Raw genomic sequence first — 25,683 nt, forward strand, 5'->3', positions numbered from 1 at the left:
AATTAAAACAAAATGTCTGTTCTGAAGTGAAAAGTGCCAACGACTGTAGATTATGTAACACTGCAAAGTACAGTCATACTTGTAGATACTTTGAGCTCTCTGATTACACTCAAAGGAAGGACACATAAAGGGCATATGATATGCAACGGGCACACAGCCTATAAACCTTTAGCTTGGTACGCCCCCATAACAGAAGGAAAGTCATGCTTTTGACAGTTATAGATTATTGGCACAATGTAGATGAACGAGCATTCATGCATTAGTATGTACAGTAGAGCAGTTGTATCCCTTTAGTGGACAGACTGTATGTTAATATACCTCGTATTGTATAGAGAACATTGTTTACACTTTTAACTCTGTCTGGTTTATTTATAAAATCTAAGTCAGTGAAATTATGACACCTATAAAAGTTTACTTAATAGTTACAGTTGTCCAAAATTTGTGTTTTTGAAGGGTTAAAATGGATGCACTGGTTAATGTACATCAATGCATTCACATCATGCTTGAATGAAGAACACAAAGTCCATTACATGATATAACTAACAACTTCACTCTTGTTGTGAATTGACACGTATGCTTTGGAGTTGCAAAGGTGACTGAGCTGTAATTATCATTCGCAACCTTTGAAACCCATTTGAAAATTTGAAGATATTTGCAGGTGTGACTTAGTATAAGGACACTGTGCGTCTGCTGGCACTGGTCACAACTCCCTGACTCTACCAAGGGCATAGGAACTAAAAAAAGAGGTATGACTGAAGCCTATGTTTCTTTTCCTGATTAAAGTGCTGATGATTTTTCTTGATCATACGAGCAATCATTTAGTCTTTAATTTGTCAAATGTAAAGTACAAGTATGCACATTATCTTCTAAAGTCCAATTTGGTGTTCTCAAATTTCTTATTTTATTCCAATCAAGAGTCTAAAATCTAAACAGATTTTGATTTGATTGTCCTTTGTAGCAAAGAAAACAAGCAAATTTTAGAATCAGGGAATGTTGCTGTACTGCAGCTCATACAGCAATGTTTCCTCCAGGGTGAAGAGAAATACTTAGCTTAGAATTTATGTAATATCTTTGCAGACATGAAGTCACTGGCGGCATGGCTTCAGGGATGGTGCGTTGTTCCATCACTTTTGTCCAGACCGAAATATAATCGTATAAAGTTAATGAATAGATTCTCAAACAACTTTGTACTGACATTCTTCCTCCCCAGAAAATAAAACCACATGCAGTGCATGTTGATGATTGTATTACATTTTCCTTTGTGCCAGGAGTAAATATCATGACAGCCCTTGGATAGATTGCCTTGAATTGGATGACATATTGTGGCATAATAATCAGTAGTTTCCAACTGAACCAGCCATGCTGGGATTTGTGTAGGTTGGACTTTCCCAAAAGCTTCTGGATATGCACCTTTCAGTAGCCTGAAAGACAAACAAATATGGATGCTATGTTAAATAAAGTCATATTAATTCTGCCTTCAAATGGTGCAGTGCTGTTGTTTTTATGAGTAAATTCCTCTTCAGTGCTTCTTCATGTGGTATTCACAGTGTATGTGTGAGTACAAGTTACTGACTTTTACAGAAATTGCATTTTTAAAAAGTAATATGTTAGAAAAAAAATTCCACTTATTTCCACTGACCTCTTCCTTTCATTACATCTTAGCATTTTCTACATTAAGTTTGTTAGCTTGCTAACTGTTAGTCTCAGTGGCTTGTAGATGCCAGCAGTTCTAAACATACTCAATAAATGTAATTAGTATACTATAGACTAGTCATCTAGAGTTTTTGTTGCTGTTTTATAATGAATACTGATTTTCAGTGACCTCTTGTTCTCGTTATGCCTTTTTTACTTGCTTGTTAGCTTGCTAACTGTTGTAGATACCAGTGGTTGCCTAGCAGCAGTGTTTGACTGCCTTCAAGCAAGTGGATTATTTTACATTGTTTACATAAAGAGTATTAATGACGTAAGTAAGGTATTCATGAGCTAGATATTTTAAATAAGGTTAAGGTTCATTAACTATGCCTGAACTTTTCAGAAATGAAATATGGAGGTGTGTCTTGTGTCTCTATGATATAAACTACATGAGGAAAGTACAGATATACTCATACTGTTGTGTTGTGTAACAGGGGTGATGTTACCATTTGAAGTGCAAGCATTTCAATGCAACTCTTACTACTGGAGTCTGTCCCATCATCCACCAATTTTGGTCTGAATGCTGCTACAACCTTTTGTCTCCAAAAGAATAAATCCTAATAACTTTGTCTTTTTTTTAATCCCATGTTAATGTTTTTAATACTGTTTGCTCTGTTGTATTCAGTTCCTTGTGCTAATTTACAAATGATTCATGCTGCTGTTAGTATAAGGCAAAATCCAGAGTTTTTGTGTTTAGTTTTAGACTTAACAGATACCAAAACAAAACGATGAGTAAAATAAGTGTGGCTACTGTGCCTATCACAGTAGTTTATTATGAAAACATATCGACTGTGTTATCAACTGGGATTACAGTTTCATTGGCCGGGAATGGAAAGTAGAGCAAAGTTTACACGCACTCAGTGATTATGTCATCGTGCCACAGTCTGTTTCGACCTTTCACCCACTTTCTCTCCCGACCAGACAGACGACGTTTGTGTTGACGCCGCGCTCGTGGGACCGGGAAGTATCACAGGTAACGCTTCACAGTGACCCTGGGGGTTTGCTGTTTTTTCTTTAAAAACCACTTTAATACACCTGTCATTTATCTGCTGAGCTTTAAACCTGGTGTTGGGACGTAGCCACCCCGGAAGAGCCGGTGCGTTTACGTTGACTAGCGTGCTAACAGCCGGGTTAGCTCATCATACCCGGCTAAACGTGTTGTTAGCATCTGCTGACCAGAAGTCAACTGCTCCAAGGAGAGAGACTTTTAGTTTGTTTTTTTAAAACGAGTGGATTCGTCATTAGTGCATTCAGGTCGTGCGCTGAGTAAACAGCAATCTGTGTTTGCTGGTATATTGACATGTGCAAACAAACACAGAAACAATCTTTGCTTTTAAAAGTGTAGCCACAGTAAACACTTTCAGGGCTGCAGGGTTGCACTTCATCAAAGCTGCATCTATCAATGAATTAGTGACTCACTAAGATAATTTGATTGTTTTTCAAGCAAAAACTGAATAATAGCTTGGACTGCTCTTTAACATCTGCACTGGAGGAAATGTGCAGAAAGTCTTTTCCACACAAACCTGATTTGATAAATGAACCTATGTCTCATTAAGATAGTTTGCCGCTTATCTTTGTGTTAACATTAGCGTTTGAGAGACTTTTGTTAAGCCAAAAAACAAAACATTTGATCACTTTAAGCTTTGAAAATGATGACAGGTGTTTTTGTCCAGACCTAATTTTCCATCGGTTTTGTGTCCTATGTGTCTGACCCAGCGTAATTTGTCCTAATGTGATACGTATTTTTCACACTAGCCATGTTGACTCATCATAGCAGACACAAAACCACAGGTGTTATTAATAATATTATGAGGTTGTATTCCATGTTGGCTCTATGCCGTGGCTTCCAGTGCTGCTTAATAGGACAGAGCTATCGTTAATGTTGGCTGTTCATTTTCCTGCTGCGTTGGCTGTTCATTTTCCTGCTCCAAATGTCTGCTGGACAAATTGGGCCATACATATGGTATGATGCTGCGTTGCTTTGTGTTTTGTATACCGTGGTCACACACAGACACACATAAAAAAAATACTTATATATATTTGATGACTTGCGCTGAAACCGTGACAGGGATTATTCAGCAATTAAACAATCCATCATCTGAGAAAATATTCAGTGTGTGTTCCAGGTGAGAACACAAAAAAAGTCAAGCAAGGCAAGTCAGTAGGTCCAGACCATGTAAACCCCCAGGTCGTGAAGACCTGCGCTTCACAGCTGACTGGCATCCTGCACTACCTGTTTATTTGGAATTTGGAAAGGAATCTGGTGCTGTGGAAGCCCATCCCATCTGGCCTCAACAACTTCAGACCGGTTGCACTGACTTCACACGTCATGAAGGTCCTGGAGAGACTTGTCCTGGCTGAGCTGAGTCCCCTGGTGGACCCTGTCTCGGACCCTCTTCAGTTTGTGTGTCGGTCTCATGTTGGTGTGGATGATCCTGTAATCTAAATGCTGCAAAAAGCTCACTCTCACTTGGATGGTGAGTGGATCACCATTTGATTTCTCCAGTGCTTTTAACACAATTCAGCTCTTTCTGATGAGTGCTGGCTCCTCCACTGTCAGATGCTGTTGTCAGTAATGTAATGTAGTGGCACCACAGGGGATTGTCCTATCTACATTTCTGTTTATTCTTTACACCTCTGATTTCCGATACAGCTCTGGGTCCTTCCACCTGCAGAAGTTCTCTGATGACTCTGCAGTGCTAGGGTGTATCAGAGATGGACAGGAGGTGGAGTGTAGGACACTGATTGTGGACTTTGTGGAGTGGTCCCAGGCTAACCACCTACTCCTGAACATGGTCAAGACCAAGGAGCTGGTCATTGACTTCAGGAGGAGTAAGACACCAGTGGAGCCCATCACCATCCAGGGCCTGGAGGTGGAAATAGTGGACAGCTACAAGTACCTGGGAGTCCACATGAACAACAGATTGGACTGGAGGGACAACAGGCCTGAGTAGACTCTACTTTCTCAGGAAGCTCAGGTCTTTCAATGTGTGCAGTGAGTTACTAGAGTCTTTCTACCAGTCTCTTGTAGCGAGAGCCCTGTACTTTTCTTTGGTTTGTTGGGGAGGTAGTACCAGTAAAAAAGACATCAGTAGGATCAACAAATTGTTCCGGAAGGCTGGACATGTCCTTGGTAGAGAGTTGGATTTGTTTGTGTCAGTGAGGGACAGGAAGACACTGGATAAACCCAGCCCATCCAATATACCAAACATTAGTGGGACAGGGGATCTCATTTTCCAGCAGACTGATTCAACTCCGCTGACTTAGTGAACGCTCCAGAACTTCTTTTATCCCTTACTCTATTCAGCTGTGTAACAGCTCATCTTTCTGTGACAACTAAGCTACTTTGACCAATTAATTTCCCTTGTAGATCATTAAAGTCTGTGCAAGTCTAAGTCCGTTTTACGTACTTTGTGACTACTAATGTGTCAGGTCAGCAGCGGCTCAATAACAGTATCTTGGACCGCAGTAAAGTTTGTAATGTTTCCTAGGATTGCATTGCTGTTTTGCTGTGCAGCATTGCTCAGATCTTACCAAGACACGGTCAGCAGACCAAGCTTAGATAATACCTTTTGTTGGCACAGCGATCTGTCCCAGAGGCGCCTGAAAAAGATTATGTGTTGTTTCCAAAGTACTCAAAACCTAGTACTGCATGATTTTAAATCTTAAATGAAGAGTTAAATAGATATTACTTAGTCGGTGTACCTTCCTCTCATGCATTACACAGTTTAAGTGTGTGTGTGCCTTTAGTTATTTGTCGATAGTTTGGTAAGTAAGTTTCTTTTGGTAGCGACTCAATGTTGGTAACTTGCCAAATTTTAAACTGAAGGCTTTAAGTAGACGATTTACAGTTGTCCCTTCTTTTTTTTCCTGCAGAGTGATTCTGTTCTGGAAATAAAGTTGCCTGAAGGAAACCATTCAGACATGTGGATGAGTACATTTGCACGTCTTGCCCTGCCTGCCCTGCAGAGGAGCACCTCTGCCGTGGCCTGCCAGGCTCTGAGGGCTTGTCGTAGAGCAGGTCCAGCTGCAGCTCCGCTCTCCTATCGTCTGACTCCAGTGCAGCTTCGAGGGCAGCACACGCTGGGGTCAGCCTCCCTCCCTGTGGCTTGCCACTCGGTGAGGCACGTCCGGGCTCTGGATGAGGAACGGCTAATGGAGGTGGAGTGGGAGGATGGAGGTCACAGTCTGTACCCCTTCACCTGGCTGAGAGACAACTGCCAGTGTCCGCTGTGTACTCTGCAGTCTGCTCAGGCTCGGACGCTCCTGCTGTCTGATCTTGATATCCACACAGGAGTGGATGTTGTGGAGGTCACCAACGACAACAAGGTGGGGCTGCTGCCAATATGTGACTTTGGAAACGATGACACACACAGGCTACTTTCGGGGAATTTGCATAGGCACACACTAATTTCCTGAACAATTACTCTAACCCTACCACAGACCTTTCCTAACTAGCCCTGACCTTAAAAAAACCCTAACATTTACCTTTGACCTACAAATCCATGTTTTTCTAATTGGGGACACGGCTTTTGTCCCCGGCTGCACCAGTTGTCCACAATTAACTGTTCTAGACTCAAGGGATTGTCCCCGAAAATAACCTCACACACAGCATGGGCGATAAATGTTTAAATTACCTAAACTGGCTGTGTAAACCTCCGGTACATTTTATAGAGCCGATATCCTGGTTCGACTTTAAGGCCTGCTGGTACTTATGGGTAATCTTGTGTAAACTTAAATTTTCATTTTTCAGTTTGGCCACCTGACTTCTTATGCTGCTTTTAGTTCTTGGAAAATAGTGTAGCAGTGTTGCCCCATTATCTAAGTAAAATATTGTCTTTCCCTAAAAGACACTTTGAGTTGAAATAGTTTGCTATCTAAGTTTAAAAAAAAAAAAAAGTCAAAGGGACTAAGATAATGTTTGTCTCATTACTGTCAAATAATAAAGTTGCTGCTAAGACTGTTTCTGTATTTGCTACTACTGTTTAGATAATCGCTTGTTAATGGTTACACTATTTTTCAAGCACAAATACACTAAATGTTATGATTTATGCAGGTTTAAGAATATTTTGTAGGTTGTGTAGATATATGGCCACAAGTACCTGTCAAAATTTTGGACGCATCTTCTCACAGAATTGAATGAGATCAAATGATATTGTGTATCTTTATATATTTTTTTTTACTCGAGATGTAATTAGGGTTTGTTTGCCGGAACTGAAGAGGCGGGTAGCTACTGTAGTGGTGGTGTAGCCTTCAGCAGCTCGCGATAATGGGGGAGCCTATGGTGGAACAAACTAGAACGCATCAAAGAACGGCTGGTGGTTATCAAGATTAAAAAAAAAAAAAGAAAGAAAGTCAGCCTCCGCTGGAAGGATCGCCCGTCTATACAAGGAAGAGATAGATTACATTTTCTCAAACAAAACAGCTCTTTAGGCTTAACTGTGTTGTGAAGAACAGCATTTACACTTTGCTCACTGTTTGAATACATCTGCTTTGTGATAAACTGTGGAGTCAGTGAAGTTAGATTATCTCATTTTGGCGGGAGGTGCAGGTTCAGCCTCCTGAAACACCCCTGTGAGCTGTGTCCTTGAGAGGATTCAGCCTCTGAAGTGGGATAGATTACCCACAGCAATAAACAGATTACTACATCAGTGACTCCAATGCTCGCCTCCGGCTGTAGAAAAACACAAAAGTGTTGATTAGATGGTTGAACTGGCCTAAAGGTCGTACGGTGAACAAAAGAACTTTGAACATGTGAAACGTTAGATTTATTTAAATGTGTTTCTTTCTCGGTTTTTATGGATCAAAAGAACACCTTCAAAGCTTCAGGGGGCAGACCAATCTTTTTTTGTCTGACATTCAAATTCATATATTATTTAAAAAGCAGAATACCCAGTTAATATTTGACTGCATCCTAAATAGGTTTGAAGCGTGCTGTTCATTTGAAGTAGGGATGGTGAACTTTCAGTTGATGGCCTTTTGCATGAAAACATTCAGAGAGTTTGAAAAACTGCGCCCACCTTGGATCAGTAACCTTTTATCTCTCCACAGGTTTCTGTCGTGTGGCCCGACCAGCACATCAGTGTGTTTGACGCTGAGTGGCTTAAGAAGCGCTGTTTCTCCCCTGCCTCCAGGCAAGCAATGCAAGAAGAGCTTTTCCTCAATGGTGAGTCTGGGATTTGTACATTTCATAGAAGTTCTAACTCTGTATTTTAGAATTACTTGGAATGAGTTGACATTGGGGCGTCATCCTCTACTTGGTGTTTTCCTATGGGGCACTGTCAAGGCTCTGCTCTACACATGTGTTTGTAAAATGTAGCTTTGTCTTTTGTCTGGCGAGCTTCTGCAGCTGTAATTTTTTCCAGTGTGTCCCACGTCATTGCCGCTTGTCAGATGCCTGTTGCCCGCCTTTTGGGCAATTCGGCATGTGGAAAAAGAAAAACGCAAATCTTGTCCCGTTTTTATATATTCTTCTTATCTGAAGAATATTTTCTCAACAACAGGATCATCTCGATTTAATAAAAAGTAGACGAAATTTTCAGTACGATCCAGGAGACCATCTCTGGTCTAACCTCCCAGCTAACGGCACCTCTTCCTATTTCTCGGAAGAGTTATTTCTTTTCATGCAGAACGTATATGCACCAGCTGGCCGTTTGCTGTCGTCTCTGCGGTGGATTGAAGTCACAGTCAAACTTCTTTGCCAGTAGTTCTGCGATTTCAATTTGGTCCGTTTCTTTAACTCCTGGCTTGAGATGTTCAGTTTTGCAGCGGTAACGTGTCGACAGAAAGCTTTGATTTTGTGCAGGCGTAGCTATGATAACATTACTTTCTCCTTGTTTACACATAAATATGTAGTTACTCTTCCACTATTGAGGAACAAAGGCATGTATGCCTGGATTAATGAATGTAGGATTTATGACACGGTTGTTAGGAGATCGCTTTTGTTTATTCTGCATGTGTAATGATGGAGTACGTATGTTTCACACGTCCACACACCTTGTTTTTTTTTTATAGGGAACTTACAGTTTGTGACGTGGCTGAGAAAAGTAGAATGTGCTCATCTCCTCCCAAATGCTGGGTTTGAAAGATTGGGCCACTCTGGTCTGAAAATAATGATTACTTCCTAATTGTTGCTGATGTAATGGCAAAGGAGATTATTTTCAAAGGAGGCCATAAATCACAATGCAGCTGTCTCACAATTAACAGGATGAACAAACACTGTCATAAATAACGGCAGTTTCAAAGCTCTATCTGGGAACGAACGGCACTTTGTCAGCTTGCCAAGCGGAAGGCATTACTTGCGTGTACATAAATGGCAAAGCGGCTTTTCATGCTGTGAATACGTTCGTGTTTCACTTTGAGCAAAAATCGTTGCCATTAACATCAAAATACCAACACAAACTAAAAAAAAATAAATGTCAAAAAAACTATTAAGTATTCCATTCTCCATAATTTCTTGCTTCTAGTCTTACCACACTGACTGAAAAGTGTCATTATGTAATTTTCTGACATTTACCGTCCTGTTTTATTCCACTGTGCACATACATGTTGCTGGCCCATCCCTGTTGTCGATTGATGAAGTAGGAGTTTCAGTCTTATCCAGCTGAAATGAATTTTTCCTGACATGAGTGAAATGTCACGGTTTTGTCCTGGTTTATTTTCTGTCTCTTGTTATTCTTACCATCATCACTTCTCTTGAGCTATATTTTCCAAAATCAGGTGTGTTTACACATTATTAATTCTCCTGTTAAGTGGCAAAATTGTCAAGTGGCAGTCTAAAGTGGAAACATATGTATGGACAGAAATGTAATGGACGGCATAATGGGCGTCATTTAACGTTTGGCAGCAGCAGGAATCCAGTGGCCGTAGACAAAATGCTTGTCCAGTGATACACAATTAAGCTGCAGCTTTGTTGAAACGAAAATGAGTGTAGTTTCTCTGCCAACCTTTCCCTTGATCTAAACTCATCTTTCCACACGTTTCTTTCTTGGTAACGTGAGCGGGTTGTTCGGGAAGGAGGTTTTTCTGAAGACTGGAAGAGAAGTTCTTTTACAGTACATTTACGATGCCCCAATACACTTTACAGTCGGACAGACAGTAGGAGAGAAAGTTCAGCTGTGGAACAAGGTAGCAGCAGCCCTTCAGTGGAGCGGGGGATGGACTGAAGTCGGTTTGTGTACACACACACACGTGGTCCTGAAGGACCCGCAGGGCTGAGCGGCTCCTGCTCGGTCCTAGACTGATTAACAGTGTGTGTGTGTGTGCGTGCTGCAGAAATCCTCCATTCATGTTAAAGTGCAAACAGATCCCGCACTTACCAATTTACAGGCAGTCATTTTGTAGTTTATTAGTTCTTTGTTTTGTTTTAAGCCTCTCAGAGCCACGAGCACTCCTGGAAGACGCTGCTAAGCTCATGCACCAAAACACAATGCGAGATGAGGTGCGTGCACACGCTCCCTGGGTTTAATTATTTCCTCCTGAGCGCCAGTCTGAAATTCCTCGCGCCGAAAAATACAGGGAAAGGTCTGTATTCTTAAAAAGATGGATGATGCGCCGCGTTCCCCTCTGAGGATTTCACTCATGCTCTCACTCCTTCCTCCTCAGTGACGTTAACTCACCGAAGCAAGGTCCACAGTCGGGCTATTCGTCTTTCTTTTTCATGTAGTGGCGCTGGATTTTTACAGGCCCGGGTCGGCCTGTTTAAGCGATCTCAACAGTGAAAGTGTATTGCACACGGGACAAAGAGGTCAATATGATAATTGCCGCTGCGGGGTTATTATTCAGCCTGTTCTGTTCCTTCTGCTGTTACAAGTTTGTTTTTTTTTCTTCTTCTGCTTTTACCGTTTCCATGGAGCATCTCAAACAACAGTGCAGTTAAGCAGCAGCCATTAGTTGAAGGAGACGTGGACACAGCTCTATCGGAGGACGTTTACTAGATCTACTAGAAGAGAATCTAAAGTGTTAAGAAAAAACTATTTGAATATAATCTAAACTTTCTAGGAAAGTTTTAAATTCATGAAGTTTTGTTCAGTCAATTAATAAACAATTTTTCACCATTTGCCGACTGTTCACAATACTTTTAAATAACTCTGATGGACAACGTATTCTTCGAGTGTCATTTATCGTCCTTACACATGTACTCTGGACAGAGCTGCTCGTGAAACAGTGTAAGTCGGTAGACTGTCGAAAAGGCTGACGTCTGTACAACTGTGAATGTCCCGTTCAGACCCCCATCTGTCTCTGCCATATGGAAAACTGATTTAGAGTGAGGGTCAAGGAAAGAGCTGCATGTTCTTACCAAATACAAACTCGCTGTTGTCGGTATTTCCTTCCTTGGGAACCAAGAAATCCCTGAGCCTGCAGATACACGTAACCAGGAACTCCAGCCGCCTGGTTTCGGAAACCGGGGGAGGTCGTAGAAATATTTTCTTACTGTACAGTTAATTTTTTTACTGTCTTTTCCATCTCAAATGGATTTCTACCACATTTGTGCATTATGTAAGTACAGTATGTATGCTTGTGGTAGCTTTGCCGACTGTTTTAGGACAGTGGTTGTTGGAAACTGTTCATTCACCTCATCCTTGTGGAAATGAGACTGAATATATATATATATATATATATATTTATATATAAAAAATTGCATGAGGAGATCATTGGCTAAAGCATTATTATTTTTTCCTTTAAGCTCCAGAAGTTGCTTGACTCTGTAGATTGCTTTGCCTCGCTTGTTTGATCGCTCAACTTCCCCGAAGAGGACAAATATGTCATTGAAGTAACAATAAGATTTGAAAGCATGGGTGTATTTGGGGACAGTTCGACAGTTTAATACAAGTCTGGTCAAAGAAAGTCTGCATGTGCAACGTGTACAAACAGCATTGTAGATATCATACGTCTGGCTTTAGTCTAATGCACAGGTGTTAACCATGCAGCCTGCGGGCAAGAAGACGACCACCACAGGGTCTTATCTGGCCACAGTTACAAATGACTGCAATTTTTAATGAAAATAACTACCATCTGTAATTTATCCACTGTTTGAGTAAGAGAACAGAAGTGAGAGTCGGGACTAAAAAGCAGACAGCAATGTGCCCAAATTGCACTTACTTTTAGGAGATTTATTTAGTTCATTAAATGTAAACACTCTCCTTATTTACTTGTTCTTCTTTGCACTAAAACAAATGGGAAAATTCTGGTGTTGTCCTAACTAATAGGTTATTATTCTGTTATCTCGCTGGTCCGGTCTTCTTTAGATTAAATTGGGATGAATGAGGCCCCCAAACTAAAATGGGTTTGACACCACTGGTCTAATCTGAAGAGAAAGGCCACTCAGCAGTTGAAATCTTTAGTTAAATATTAGTCACATACTATGTGACCAGCATGGAGATTTTATTTTAGATTTTTTTTTTATGAAACTCCTTTTTTTCTTGCACACGTACTAGCCATTTTCTTGCTGGCACTTTGAACCTTTTCACGTCACTTGAAGGAGAGTTCAGATGTCGAATTGCTCTCTGCAACACCAAAAGCTTGTGTCACTCACACCCTTATCTGCACAGGCACTTTCTCTCACCAATAAATCTGTCAGCGATTTACCCAACGCTTGCCAGATGCTTTCAATATTTGAACCATGTCATCGTCTCGGGCCTCCCATTTTGCGCTTGTCGTGTTTATTTAGGCGAGGAGGGGATCATGACCATTCTCCCATCACCGGTCTTCAAGTGACAGATGTAAAACTGATTAAATAGATATTTCAGAAGGTAGAAATGCGCCCAGAGATCAGCTCACAGCTTTTTCCTCACACTTACCCTAACACTTCACACAGAGTTTTTGTAGTCAGTCCTCTTCCCGGTTCAGTTAACTGCCTGAATTGCTCACCCTCAGTGAGCCGTAATGGCATGTCATTTTCTGTAGTAAGTAGAGTCATTTGCTGTGATCAGTTAGAATAACTGCTCAGGACGTGCTAATAGAAGTAAGTACTACGACCTGGCCTCCTTGTGTCCACCTCCCTTTCATATTATATGTGCTTTTAAGGGGTCAACAATGCTTGACTGCTTGTTTGACTTGAAAAACTTTTGGTCTTTTTTTAAATCCAGTTTCTTATTTTACGTTTTTAAAACTAAAAGCAGAAAAGAGTTGAATCATACACTGATAAGTAACACATCTGCACAACTGGACAGCCTTACAACCAACAACCTATGGGTTGAGAGGAGGGGCCTCCGTGGATCAGGCTTGTTCCAGTGCATCCCACAGATACTTGATCAGTTTGGGATCTAGTGAATTTGGAGGCCAGGTCAACACCAGGTTTGTTCCTAAACTGTTTTTGTGTGTGTGTCTGTGTCAGGCTGCATCCTGCCGGAGATGGCTGCTACCATCAGGGAGGGTCATTGCAATGGGGTGGGGGTGTCTGGTCTGGTCTAGGTGGGTGCTACATGGCTAAGTAACATCCACACGAAGGCCAGGTCCAAACATTTCCCAGCAGAACATTGAATTGTTGCAATATGTTCATTGGTCCTCCTGCTTGTATTCGTGATTATTTTATTCTTTCGTCTTTGCTTCACTTTGTTAAAATTTAGATTTTTTTCCCTCATTGATATGTATCTTTTAAGACCTGTGACTCTTTCTCCAGTCTTTACTCACCTACCTATAAAAGTAAGCACTACATTAAAAATAATAATTAGAAATAATACACAGAGAGGAGTATGTTAGACTGATTCTTGGACGTTTCATTCGTATAGTGGTTGACAAAAAACACTGACGACACTAAAGGTGCAACAGCTGTAACCGCTGTCCCTATTGTATTGTCCTCTGGCTTCACAAAAACATCCCCGGTCGCTCTTTGCGGATGAAAACATGAAGCGTTTTCTACTGTCAAAAAGTCTGACAAAGACCAGACACGCCCTGGATACAAAGTGGAAAATATTCTCCAGCAGTGTGTAATATAGTGGCTGTACTTGTTAATGCACTGTGATGAAACGCAGAGATTAACTCTACAAGGCTCGACACGTGTAATGCTTTTCTATCTTGACGACCAAAAAAAGACATAAATGAGTTATAGGGCCGGCGATCATGACATTTGTTGCTTCGTTTCACACAGATTCACAGCTTCAACCTTTGAGCAGGCATTTTGATTATTTTTAAGTGCCTCTTGTCTTGCGTACATCTCAGATTAAGATTTCCGCACCTGGCTAGCCATTCAGAAGTTCTGTTACTCTTCTCCAGGATGTCCATGTGCAGACAGAACTGTAAGACCGCATGCACATGTGTCGACACATCTGCCTTTGCAGACAGCGGGTGTTGTGTAAACAGAGTGATTCACACATCATCGTTCTGTGTAGTCGCGGAGAAGAGACAGAATGAGGACTGGAGACGACCTGAAAATGGTTATATCTTAGTCGGCTTAAAGATGCGTCTCTGGGTCTTATGTAAAGTTAGTTTTACTTTAAAAATGTTCTTCTTTATTTATATCCAGCCTTTTTTTATTTAAATATTTATTTATTTTTTTAAATTTCCTGCTTACATTTCTAGTTCCTTTTGTTATGGTTCCCTTTGCTGTGTGGTTTGCGGTTTTGACATTTCCTCTACTGACCTCATTCCTTGCTTTGAATACCTACATTTTACATCAATTACTATTCAATTTGAGTTGGACACTTATGCTAAACTTCTTGACTCATGGCTCTTTTAAACAGACCTGGTTTGACTTTTCTTCATTAGGTCCGCTGACTGATTTCAGAACTTATCCAAGTAGCAGCTGATTTGCCTGGTGTTTTCCCCCCTTCGGCCATCTGGTCTGAATTTAGTCGACTGTGTCCCTGGTCGTCAGTTGACAGAAGGGCCTCTGGAAACGCAGCAGCGGAGGTACATCAGTGGAAAAACTTGTACGTTCTTCCAAACTCGACCGTCCCTTCACACACCATTTACAACTTACAAACCCACTTTCCAAACACGTGCTCCCAGTCACGTGTACGTGCTGTGTTATCGACCTGAAAGGAATCTGAGGAATCTATGCCGTAAACCTGCATCACGACAAACAAAAATTTGTCACAATTTCCTCTATTCGATGTGCTGTGATGGATACTCGACGGTTTTTAGCCACTGTGACTTTGACCAAAATCCTCCACATATTGTCTCATTCAGGAAATCTTGAAATTAGTCCCTTTTCAAAAAAAAATCACCTGGATCCATTTTTTTTCTTCTCACAATGTCGACCTGTAATTCCTTTGTGGATTAGCTGTATTTAGTTTAAATCCCTTTTCTTCACCATCTCTTTCAACACCTCTACATCTGCTTAGTCTACACGGGAGGCTTAATGATTATAATGATTAGACTTCTCATTTTGTTGGCAAGGCAGCTGTCCTGCTTGGCTCTTCAAATAACACTAAAAGCACTGAGGGTGAGCTGCCAAAAATGATGTCTTTTGACACAGCACCAGTAGGTTTAGGCGCATTTTGGGAACTTGAAGATGGAGAAAGAGTTAAATTGGGATTAGCGCGTGGAAGGGCTGCAGCTTTCCAGGGAGAAAACACTGTTCGCACTGTCTCTTCCATTGCAGAGGAGGGGACGCTCTCATCCAGGTCTGTTTCATAAATAAAGGTGTGTTTGTTGGAGTAGTGGAGGGAGGGCAGTTCATTTTTCCAGCTCCACAGACACGTACGTTATGTACGCTATGTACGCTATGAAAACAGAAACGTGCATTGTAATTGTTGACGGAAATATGTCTGGGAACACAGTTTATTAATTATTTTAGATGTCTGGACATTAACGGGCTTGGTAAAATTGGGATTATACCGCAATATTTCACATTTATAAAAGCCTGCAGACACAGTCTCATTATTTTCCTACGAGAAAAGTATTGTTCAGTGTGAAAGGTCTCAGATAGACAGTTAAAGTAAATGATGGTTTGTTTCAGGAAATTGTTTCATATAAATGCTAATAAAAGCAAGTTACCAAAAATGTCCTATTTGCTCGTTGAAACAAGTAGCAGCTCCATTAAACACACAAGCATTTTGGAGATGTGTGTTGCTACAGCTGCCTCTATTCATACGTCCAAGAATTTGCAGATTTTTCTGCAGAAAAGTGACTCAAAACTTCAGCGGTTTTCCTGACAGTAGATAAACAGGCCCTAATCAAACAAACAAAACAGAAATATTATGATTTTGTGTCAAGGAAAAGATTTGTTTGTACATGTTTTTGTCAGGTGCAGCAACAGGCGAACCCTTGTTTTCAGGAACTTGTGTAGTAACAACAGCAACTAAACATCTCAGGTAACTCCTGATCAGTCGTCTACAGCGGCTGGGACACATTCAGGTCTGAGATGTGGGTGGATTTTCTCACCTTAACTGTTTACTTTGTGTCTATCCGTAACATTTCTATTGGATTAAGATCAGGACTTTGACTTGGCTAATCCAAACCAGTGCAAAGCAATAATGTTAATGAAAAAATACATTTTTAACACTACCACTCGTGTTTTTTATCAAATATTATTCCTGCTGTTTTAATGTATAAGTAGCATTTTACTGCTGATTGCCTAATCGTACCTGCTCGTCTAAGATATAAAAAGACTTAATTTCATATGTTTCTGTAAGCTCTTGATCTGTAGAGTAAATAAACTGTAGAGGACTTAGACATACATTATTACTTTGAGTTATAGTGTAGTGTAAGAGCTCGAAACAAGTGCCAAGTTGTAACGAGTAGGCTTGTATAATCCACTGCTGGCTTCACTTAAGTGAAATAAAAATGAATGAAGAATGTGTTTTTTTGTGAACAAAATTAAATTTCAGTTAAATCTTCAAAAATCTGTCCCCTGCATAAACAACGGCTCAGATCGGATTTGTAAAGCCTTTTTCTCTCCGAGAACGTCGTCGATGCACATCTGGCTCTAAACTTTGCATTCCACAGCCGGACCGTTGCAGTGAGCTCAACCGAGCTCTGCGATAAAATGTAACCAAGTCAAAACAAAAGCCGTGTGGATGAGTGCAGTGATTCAGGCAGAGCTTTTGAAGGAAGGCGTCTGAGCTTAAACAGAGCACAGTGAAGGCAGAGCCAAACTACCATGAGCCGCCTGACAGCCACAGGAGCCACGGCTTCAGGTTTCCTCATCTGGAAAAGCCACTGTAGCAGACCACTACTGAGGAGGGGGGGACGGGACATATACTATCTTGTCAGGCTGTCAGGGGTGTCACTTCGAGCATGGTCTGGGAAAACCACAGATTTTACACAAATGAGCACACAGCAGAACAACTCATGCTTCTCTTAGTTTGACGCTTATTTTTTCCCCCCCTGCATGCAGCCATAAATAACAAACAAACAAACAAACATGCTAATTATGACATTGCATCTCCGTTAACCGCAGCTGGAAAATATGCAGCAGGGATTCATGTTGATTTCTCCTCGGATATGTGGATGCAGAGAATTTTCCACAAGGAAAATTTGTGTTGAATTTGTGTCTGTTGGGCTCCGTTTGCTTTGGACCTCCTGGGTCTAGTCTGGGTTTTCTACAAGACATGAAAGCCTACATTGTGTAGTTCAATTTACTTTTATTTCTGAACTTGTTCGTTGAAAGTCACTCCTTCTACATTGAGCAGTTACGAAGAAACACTCAATATTCACCTTTTTTCCTTTTTAGTTCTGATTTTGGTCTCCTCCAACCGTCAATGCTGGGCTCAGACCCAACACAACGGACAGTTAAGTCAGGTCCAAACATTGAGATTTAGCATTTAGGAATTAAAAACTGGATCTTTACATCAGTACCTTCACAATAGTTACTTAGAGAAATACATTTACATGTACATGAAGCAGCTGACAGTGTTGTGAAGCGGTCTAGCTCTTGAGGCTAATGCTAGCTAGCATACAAGACGGTTATAGACATGGTGCCAACTTAGTATTCTCAACCATTTCATCATCCACACTTGTTTAGCATTCAAGTTCAACTTTTTACTCACTATTCAATATCACAAAATCACTGATCGCTGATTCTTCTTCTTCTTTTTGTTTCCGATGGCAGTCAGCGAACCAGCTTAAATGCCCATTACTGCCCCCAACTGGCCTATAGTAATAATGAAAAATTGCCACGTCACAGAAAAAGATGATTGGTCTATATATACTGTACTTGGTGCAATGAAAATTTTGCATGTTCATCTGTTTCTGTGTGGCTTCTTCTTCTTCTTGTGCTTTTTCTTATTTCAGTTAAATTGTTAGTTGGCAAACCATTCATCAGCGGCATTACTGCCACCTCCTGGACTGGAGTGTGGATCCATAGAAATCCAATAATTGTTGCTCAGCCGTCTCTTCATATCTATTTCCACATGAGATGACTGGGTGCTGCATTCAGTGCTCACCGATCTGCCACTATGATTTAAATAGTATCCTGTAGTACATGTAACACTTTTATTTTTAAGTCCTGCAGTGAGTGCAAGTTTAAGGTGTAATAAGATTCCTAATTAAATTTATCCTGCAGTGGGCAAATGTGCAGTGATACAGCAGCACAGGCTACACAACAGTAGTACAAAATATGTGTCCAAAAATAGTAAAAGTATGTACCTTAGAAAGATGTATACATACGTACCACTATGAATAAGCACAAGTGGTAGTAGGTATGCTTGTTTACCCTATAATAAGTACGAAAAGTCTACAGTCTAAAGTCTACCATAAATGGTATAGTTTGGTGCTGAAAACATCGTCCCATTTCTTCTGAAAGCCAAGCAACAAGATGGCAAACGATGGCAAGTTGTAAGCAAGCATAAAACGGGAGCAATAAGTTAAAAGAGGCTAAAAGGTTCAGTAAACATAGAAGTGTGAGTGAAACTTCTCTGTGGGTTTATGATTTGGGGTTTTATTACACATGTAGTGATTTGATCCAGAGTTAATACAGAAATATTGATTATGGCAGCTTTGGTTTAAAGAGAAAAATATCATCAAAAAAAATCTGACTCAGTGTCAGAAGTGAAGGTATCGATTGGGCAGGGTGGAGTTTTATATTTATATATATATATATATATATATATAGCTTTTATTATGATGTGTTATGTAACTGGACTATTTTATTAAATCTTTCTTTAGTATAGATTCAATTTAAAACAATTAATAGGCTTCTAAATAAAGTTAATGAAACTTGCAGTATAACAAAGAGTGCAACAAACTTCCCTGTCATTACGTGGAGTTGTAAGTATGTATGCTTTATTGTTCAGAACTTGACAGGGCGTGCATCTGCAGCAGTTCTGTGGAACAGCCCTTATTTGTTTTTTTTAATTCACACCGAGTGTGAACAAGCGACTGACTGAAAACCAGCCTTCACATCTAAGATTTGTGATTGGCCTCCCCCAGTTAGAGACAAGCTAATGGGAGGCGCCGATTACACGATCACACGGCTGATATTCATGCGAAATTCTCATCTTTTTTTCGAGTGCGGCAGCCGCCCCGTGAACCCTCCATATATCTTGATGTCGGCGGGCGTGAAAAGTTTGCAGAATGAGATCCGGGCTGAACTGCAGCCAGGGCCGCACAGCTGATGTATATGCGCGCTGTGGCCGACGCCGTGGCCTCTTTGTCACGGGCGACACACGTAACTGCAGAGCTGAAACAGCGCGGCGCCTGTACAACACATCCAGGTCCAGTTTCACGAGAGTAATTGTAACACTCAGGCTTGGCCTTTGCCCCAGTTTCCCATTCTCTGTCTTTGTCGGCCCTCTTGACAAGTTTTAACAAGCAGCCGTGCGTTGACCCTTCGAATTGGGCAGCCGGGAACTGATTGTTTGTGACAACAGCCCGGAGGGAGGTCTGCGAGTCATGATGACCGCTGCCTCCAAACGATGTTGTAACTGCCTCTTTGTTGCGTCGCCAACTCATTATGGCCTTCGGAGTGAACGGGCACGATTTCCTTTATCGTTTTAGACACTTTAGATGATGATGAATTATGCATGAAGCTCAACCAGCTTGCGCAGCGCGTCCATCTCCTGCACGCTTTAGCCTTGTAACACGCTTGAGAGGCAGTCGTTTGGAAAGTTGTTTAGAAGTTGGTGGACTCTGAAAAGAGACACAAGGAAGAGCCACAAAAATCTGACAGGTACACAGTCTCCTCAATTCATCCCTCCTCCGCCTCCTCCTCCTCCTCCTCTTCGTCTCGCAAATGTACTTAGCAGCTGTTTCTTTGGAAGTCACTGGAGAGAGGCTGCATGGAAAAACGAGCCGAGCCAGCTGGGTGGAGAGCAGTGGGAGGATTTTTTCCACTTCTGTCTGTCTGATGGAGACATGCAGATTTTTTTTTTTTTTTTTTTTTTTTTTCTCAGCTTGCTATTCATCTTCAAGTGTGCAGACTATCACATGTAGAGGCCGCTTTTGTAGATTTAATGGGCTCTAAAAAGCAGGGGGGCAGTATATTAGACTTACAAATGAATCGCTTCTTCTTTTTTTTTTTTCCGCAACAGAACAAACTGAATCTTTCACGCTGCTGGTGTGAGTTAGAACTGCGGCTACGTGTCGCGTCGGGCCTGATACGACGAGGGTGTGTTCATACACGATTTCTCTTAACCCAAGAGCACCAGAGGTCAGGTGTGCGCTGATGGAAAGCGTGAGGGAACGGACACGCTCTGCAGAGCACCGCTGCCGCACACCTGGCTGTTTCTTGTCCGTTATTACAAGCCGGGCAAGATTACAAGATAAAAAATGTATGTGGTGGTGTAGGTGTGTTTCTTGAAAGGTGTGTTTGGGAATTCTAAATGGGGTCCGTCTGCGGCCGGCTCTCATTAATTCCTGCACAAAAGCCTGCCGGTGCCTTCTGTTAAGAGTTTTATTTACGGCGCGTTAAAAAGTTTGGAGGGAGGGAATGAAGACGTACTGTTTTTTTACAGTTGTTTCCACAAAATGTTCGTGCATCACAGGACGAGGTTTAAATTCCAAAAAGGAACCAAATGTGTTGATGTTAATCTTCTCTATGATGAAGTGACAGTTCTTCCTCATCCTCTTTCTCTTTTCAGAGCATTATTACTGGGACTCCAAGCTGCACATTCCCACCGCCGACTACCAGGAAGTCCTCCATGACGACAAGGCCGCGCTCGCCTGGCTTTACGCGCTGCGTCGCGTCGGCATCGTCTTCCTGAAGGGGGCGCCTGCGGAGCGAGGCCACGTGGCCCGACTGGCCGAGAGGATCGGCTACCTGCGGCTGACGTTTTACGGGTGAGAGTCGGTGTTGTTCCTCCCTTCTGAGGCCGCCGCAATCAATCTCAATCAACAATCTCCGCTAAATCCTGTTGAGTTTTCTGTGATGTATTTTATTACCCCGTCAGCCTGTGGATATTTCGATCAAATATGTGCACCGGTCAATTATCTGCACCCTTGAATCGTTTTTGGTTCCGTGGAGGAGCTTAGCTAGTGTCTGCCTCACCACAGTTCATCACTCTGACTTATTGCTGGGCTGATTACCCGAGGACAGACACGGGAAAAACAAGCTAAAAGCATTCCAGCTTTTTCAGGCCCGAGGAATTACCTGGTGTGCTCAGTCAGAACAGAGGTTTGGAGCGTAAACCTTTTCCAGTGCCAGCGGATGAGCTCACACTGCTGCGAGTACAGAGCCTGCAGACTAAAGCCGGAGGCCTGCCATCTGAGAAGCTAGGCCGCTTTTTTTTTTTTTTTTACGAGCCAGGCATCATCCGAAACGAGCCGCGCAACTCGACTCCCGCTGCATCTCAATGAAGTATCTCCTTAAGAGGCGACAGTCTAAGCAGTCCTGTGAAGCTGCCCTCTTTCCCCTCAAGGGATCCCGGCAAAGTTCATCTCATCTCATCCTTTTCTCCGCGCGGCCTAATTGTCGTTTCTGATCTTCCGAAAGCCAAAGTTAAATAATTAAAGGGGAGTTTATTAACGAATGTAATCTCTGTCCCCAGGCACACGTGGCAGGTCCAGGACAAACCCATGGCTAACAATGTAGCCTACACCTCAGGGAAGCTCAGCCTGCACACAGACTACCCAGCGTTACACTTCACACCTGGAGTGAGTACAATCTGACTTGTGTGCTTTGTTTAGCGGATTAAACTGCGCTAAACAGATGCCACCTACGAACGACTGTAATCGTGTGGCTTGTACGCTGTCAGAGTTGGTAAACAACGGGGCGTGTGTTGGGCTGTCGTAGGTGCAGTTCCTCCACTGCATCAACCAGGCTATGAAAGGAGGGGAGAGCGAGGTGGTGGACGGCTTCCACATGGCCGAGCAGCTGCGGAGAGAAGACCCGGAGGCCTTCCAGACGCTCAGCTCGCTGCGCGTGGACTTCACCGACACCGGCACGGACTACTGCGACTTCATGCTGCAGTCCAAGAACCGCATCATCGAGTGAGTGGGGACGGAGCCTCGGGTCGCTTTAAACCGCACGAGGCCGCGTTTTACTGTCTATGACGGATTAGAGCCTGTAAAGACCAAGGAAATGATGCAGTGGAACATCTCACCAGTGTGAGTCGGAGCGTGTGCAGACTTGTGATTTGAAATGGGACACTGCCATCTACTGTTGAGAGTTATTACAGCCGCCTTTACGAGGCGTGACCTCCAAAATCACAAAGAAAAGCCTCAGGCAGAATAAAATCACTGGAATCAGACGCTCAGTAGACGCATTGTTGTCTGATGTTCTTTTATCAACACTCCTTTGGGCATGTAGGTAAAAAATAATGATGAATCTCTTGAAAAGTTGATGTTTAATCAATGTTTAAGAGGCATCATGATGCATAAATTGTCCAACCAATGTGAAATTTATCCGAATAGATTTTGCATCAAGCTATGTAACAAAAAAAAGCCTCAAATCATCTCATCACTTGATGCACTGAGTCATAAAATCTATGGTTTGAACTTTTAGTTGGACAAAATCAGACAGTTGAAGAAGCCCCCTCCATTTTTAAGTTTGTTTGCTGTGTTTTATGTGAAAAATCCAGATTATTTTTTGTTTTATTGATTCATTAACTGTAACCGTCTTCTTCTCTGAGCAGCGTCGATACAGAGGGCCGAGTTGTGAGGATAAACTACAACAACGCCACCAGAGACTCGGTGCTGGACCTCCCGCTGCATCAGGTTCAGCCGTTCTACAGAGCACTGAAGGCCTACGTGGACATCCTGACCCGGCCAGAGAATGTGGTCACCTACAGGATGGAGCCAGGTAAATGTGCACCTCTCGAAAACCTCTCGTATAAGAGAGACCAGAGGAAGACGGTAAATATGTCAGTCTACAGTCTGACCTGTCTAAACAGAACAGGAACTGGTGCAGGGCTCCACAACAACATCCTCGTCACAATCAAGGTCACAATGACGTGGGAGACATCGGCATCATCTCCGTCACCGTCGACCGAATCAAATTACCCGAGTCTGGTTTAAGCCTCTCAAAATAATCCCTGCGCTGCAAAGAGTCAGCAGCATCAAGTGACAGAGATGAAATAACGATATCAAACGCGAGATTAAGGACGTTGAAGTGCAGCAGGACGGTGGTATTAGTAGGGAGACGGCGTTTCAGCAGCTCCAGCCTCCTCCTCAGAAAGCATCCATCCTGACGTCCCGTCCTTGAGGGACGTCTTAAGGCTCTTAAGGTTTAGTGAGCATAAACAAACCTCTCTGTACGACCATGTCAGAAGACAACAGTGTTAACGCCAGCTCCAGATCCAGCATCAACACTCAAACATGGGGAGAAAACAAAACCTGGAAACTGTAGTTCCTCAAATGGCCACTTGAGGGCTGTCTGCAAGTCCCTGTATACTTCCATGGTAAATGTTTAATATCTGGCCTTGATGTTACATTATCACAATATAGGTGATAGTATCATCTTTTTATTGGACAGAAATCGAGCTAGTGTTAGCTGATATGGCCGCAAGAAATGTTAGTGAAAGCACTGTTTGTTCAAGAACTTAGAAGTAGAAGTCTGCATATGACTCTTCAACCCGCCCAAACATTTCAGTCAGACCTCACAGGTTTTCACCAAACTCCAAACAGAGCCACCAGACCAGAATATCAGCAACATTACGCTTTACCTTTTTTCTTTTTTACGTTTTCAGACTTTATTTAACCCTAGAACACTAACATTATAAATACTAACACCGTCACTAATGTCGGGTATATTTCACTCAATATATAATAAACCCAATAAAAAATTCTCATCAAAATAATTTTAAGTACTTTTCTTTACTTTTAAACTATAAAACATCTCATAAAATAAAACAAGTTATACTGGATAAAGTCTCTAAAATAAAAAAAATAAAAATAAATAAATAATGTTAATCTTTAAGGAAAAGCTCATTAGACACAAGTTTTATGTTTTTATTTCTATACCAGAATGAAGTTATTTACTCTTGGTCAGTTTTGGAAACTTACAAAATTAGGTTTGAAGCACAATGAGATGTTGATGAATCTAGGATAAATGAAACACACCTCAAGACTTCCTGATTTTTAGGCGTGGTTCTGTTTCAGGTGACATTGTGACCTTTGATAACTGGCGTCTCCTTCACGGTCGGAGGAGCTACGTCAGCAGGCCAGAGGCGCTGAGGCACCTGGAGGGGGCGTACCTGGACTGGGACGAGGTCATGTCCCGTCTCCGGATCCTCCGCAGGGCCGTCGGCGACGACGTGTGACGCGCGTGAAGTCCGACATGACCCCAGGGCAGAGTGCAAAGATATTATCATTAAGGACAACAGGTCAAGAGCTGAGACTCTGACTCTGTAAAAAAAAATCAACCGTGTAAATGATTTAGAATATATTTAAAAAAAAAAAAAAAGTTTACATGATGACGAACTCTTCACACATAGTGCAACACATCAATGCAACGTTGAAGAAAAAGAAAAAACCCTTTTAAATTTAAATGTGTCAAACTTTTATGAATGGAATATGACATTTTATATATTTTCCCGAGTACACCACATTACGATTGAGATAATGTGTTTTTTTTATACGTTTTCTAAGCTTATTAGTTTATAATTCCCCGTTCTCTGGTTGAATATTTAAAAAAAAAAAAGAGAGACATCCAGGCTGTTTAAAGAAACGACTCACTGGTTTCTACGCTAATAACTGTGTTCAGTGTTTGTTTATAGCTGACCATAGTTGGTGAACACGTGGTGATTTCACAATGTAATTGATGTTATTATCGTCTCACTTCCTGTGCCTCTACCTCTACCGTTAAACCCTGCGCTTACAAATAATGTGTTGTCCTCGACTTCCTCCTCATCATGTAGAGGTGCAGTTTATATTTTAATTTGTCTTAAGCTGCAGTTCAGTAGCTCTGCTACAATCTTTACCTCTACGCTTGGCATTAGTGGCAAAATACAGTTTACTGTTGCTATAAAAAAAAAAAAATGGTGCATTGAAGGGCTCAAGTATACATACATATTCTATAAATAAGATGTTAAGATTATTGTTTTGCTTTGGAAACTCCTCAACGTACTTAAGACGAGAATTGATTAACTTTAAGCACTTTCTACAGATATGGAGTAGACATGAGTCTATGTCATTTACTTCTCCCGTCAGTGGTTCTAATGTTGTGGCGTAACTACGGGATGTGTGAAAAATCACATCCAAAACCAGGGTTCGTAATCTTTTGTGATGCGCTGCTGTTACTGTAAGAAAGAAGCATTTTCATCTGTGGAAGCGAAGTTACTATCAATCATTAATTCAAAGAAAGAAAGAATAGTTTGCATATTGTTCTTCTTACTGTGTTATTTTCTTCCACAAAGATTATGTTTCCGTTTGTTCCGTTATTATCCCCTTCTTGAAGATTTACTGAGTGTCTTAGACAGAAGAGGAGACACTGACGGTGTCAGAGACCTTTTCCTATTTCTGTGTGACAGGGAAACCAGCCAATCCCACGATGTTCTCAGTCTTCACTATAAGAAACGAATGTTTTCTGCTGTGCCTTTGAGATTCTCCTCGCCGCTTATGGGTCTCCCATTGTAATTACAAGATACTCAAATACTTTAAAGCTTTCGGTTTTGTGTGATTATTTATGCGTCCAGAGTGCCATCTTTTAGACAATTCCCACCACACATCTCA

General features: G+C 41.7%; 1 protein-coding gene across 1 annotated transcript; it reads left to right on the forward strand.

The window, feature by feature from the left end:
- The first annotated feature begins 682 nt into the window (after positions 1 to 682).
- bbox1 (butyrobetaine (gamma), 2-oxoglutarate dioxygenase (gamma-butyrobetaine hydroxylase) 1) lies at positions 683 to 25,612 on the forward strand. Its single transcript, XM_047581175.1, has 9 exons — positions 683 to 746; positions 2,614 to 2,665; positions 5,569 to 6,021; positions 7,744 to 7,858; positions 20,655 to 20,853; positions 21,561 to 21,666; positions 21,806 to 22,002; positions 22,647 to 22,813; positions 24,112 to 25,612. Exons 3-9 carry the CDS (start codon positions 5,617 to 5,619, stop codon positions 24,270 to 24,272), a joined length of 1,350 nt encoding a protein of 449 aa, XP_047437131.1. The 5' UTR covers positions 683 to 746; positions 2,614 to 2,665; positions 5,569 to 5,616; the 3' UTR covers positions 24,273 to 25,612.
- Positions 25,613 to 25,683: the final 71 nt, after the last annotated feature.

This window comes from Mugil cephalus, chromosome 3, assembly GCF_022458985.1.
Source record: "Mugil cephalus isolate CIBA_MC_2020 chromosome 3, CIBA_Mcephalus_1.1, whole genome shotgun sequence".
Lineage (NCBI taxonomy): Eukaryota > Metazoa > Chordata > Actinopteri > Mugiliformes > Mugilidae > Mugil > Mugil cephalus.

Excerpts from the sequence above, each read along its gene's own strand:
- bbox1 (XM_047581175.1), top strand. The coding sequence starts at position 5,617 with ATGTGGATGAGTACATTTGCACGTCTTGCCCTGCCTGCCCTGCAGAGG. Across the intron at positions 6,022-7,743 it reads AGGTCACCAACGACAACAAG|GTTTCTGTCGTGTGGCCCGA; the intron begins GTGGGGCTGCTG and ends ATCTCTCCACAG. Across the intron at positions 21,667-21,805 it reads CGTTACACTTCACACCTGGA|GTGCAGTTCCTCCACTGCAT; the intron begins GTGAGTACAATC and ends GGGCTGTCGTAG.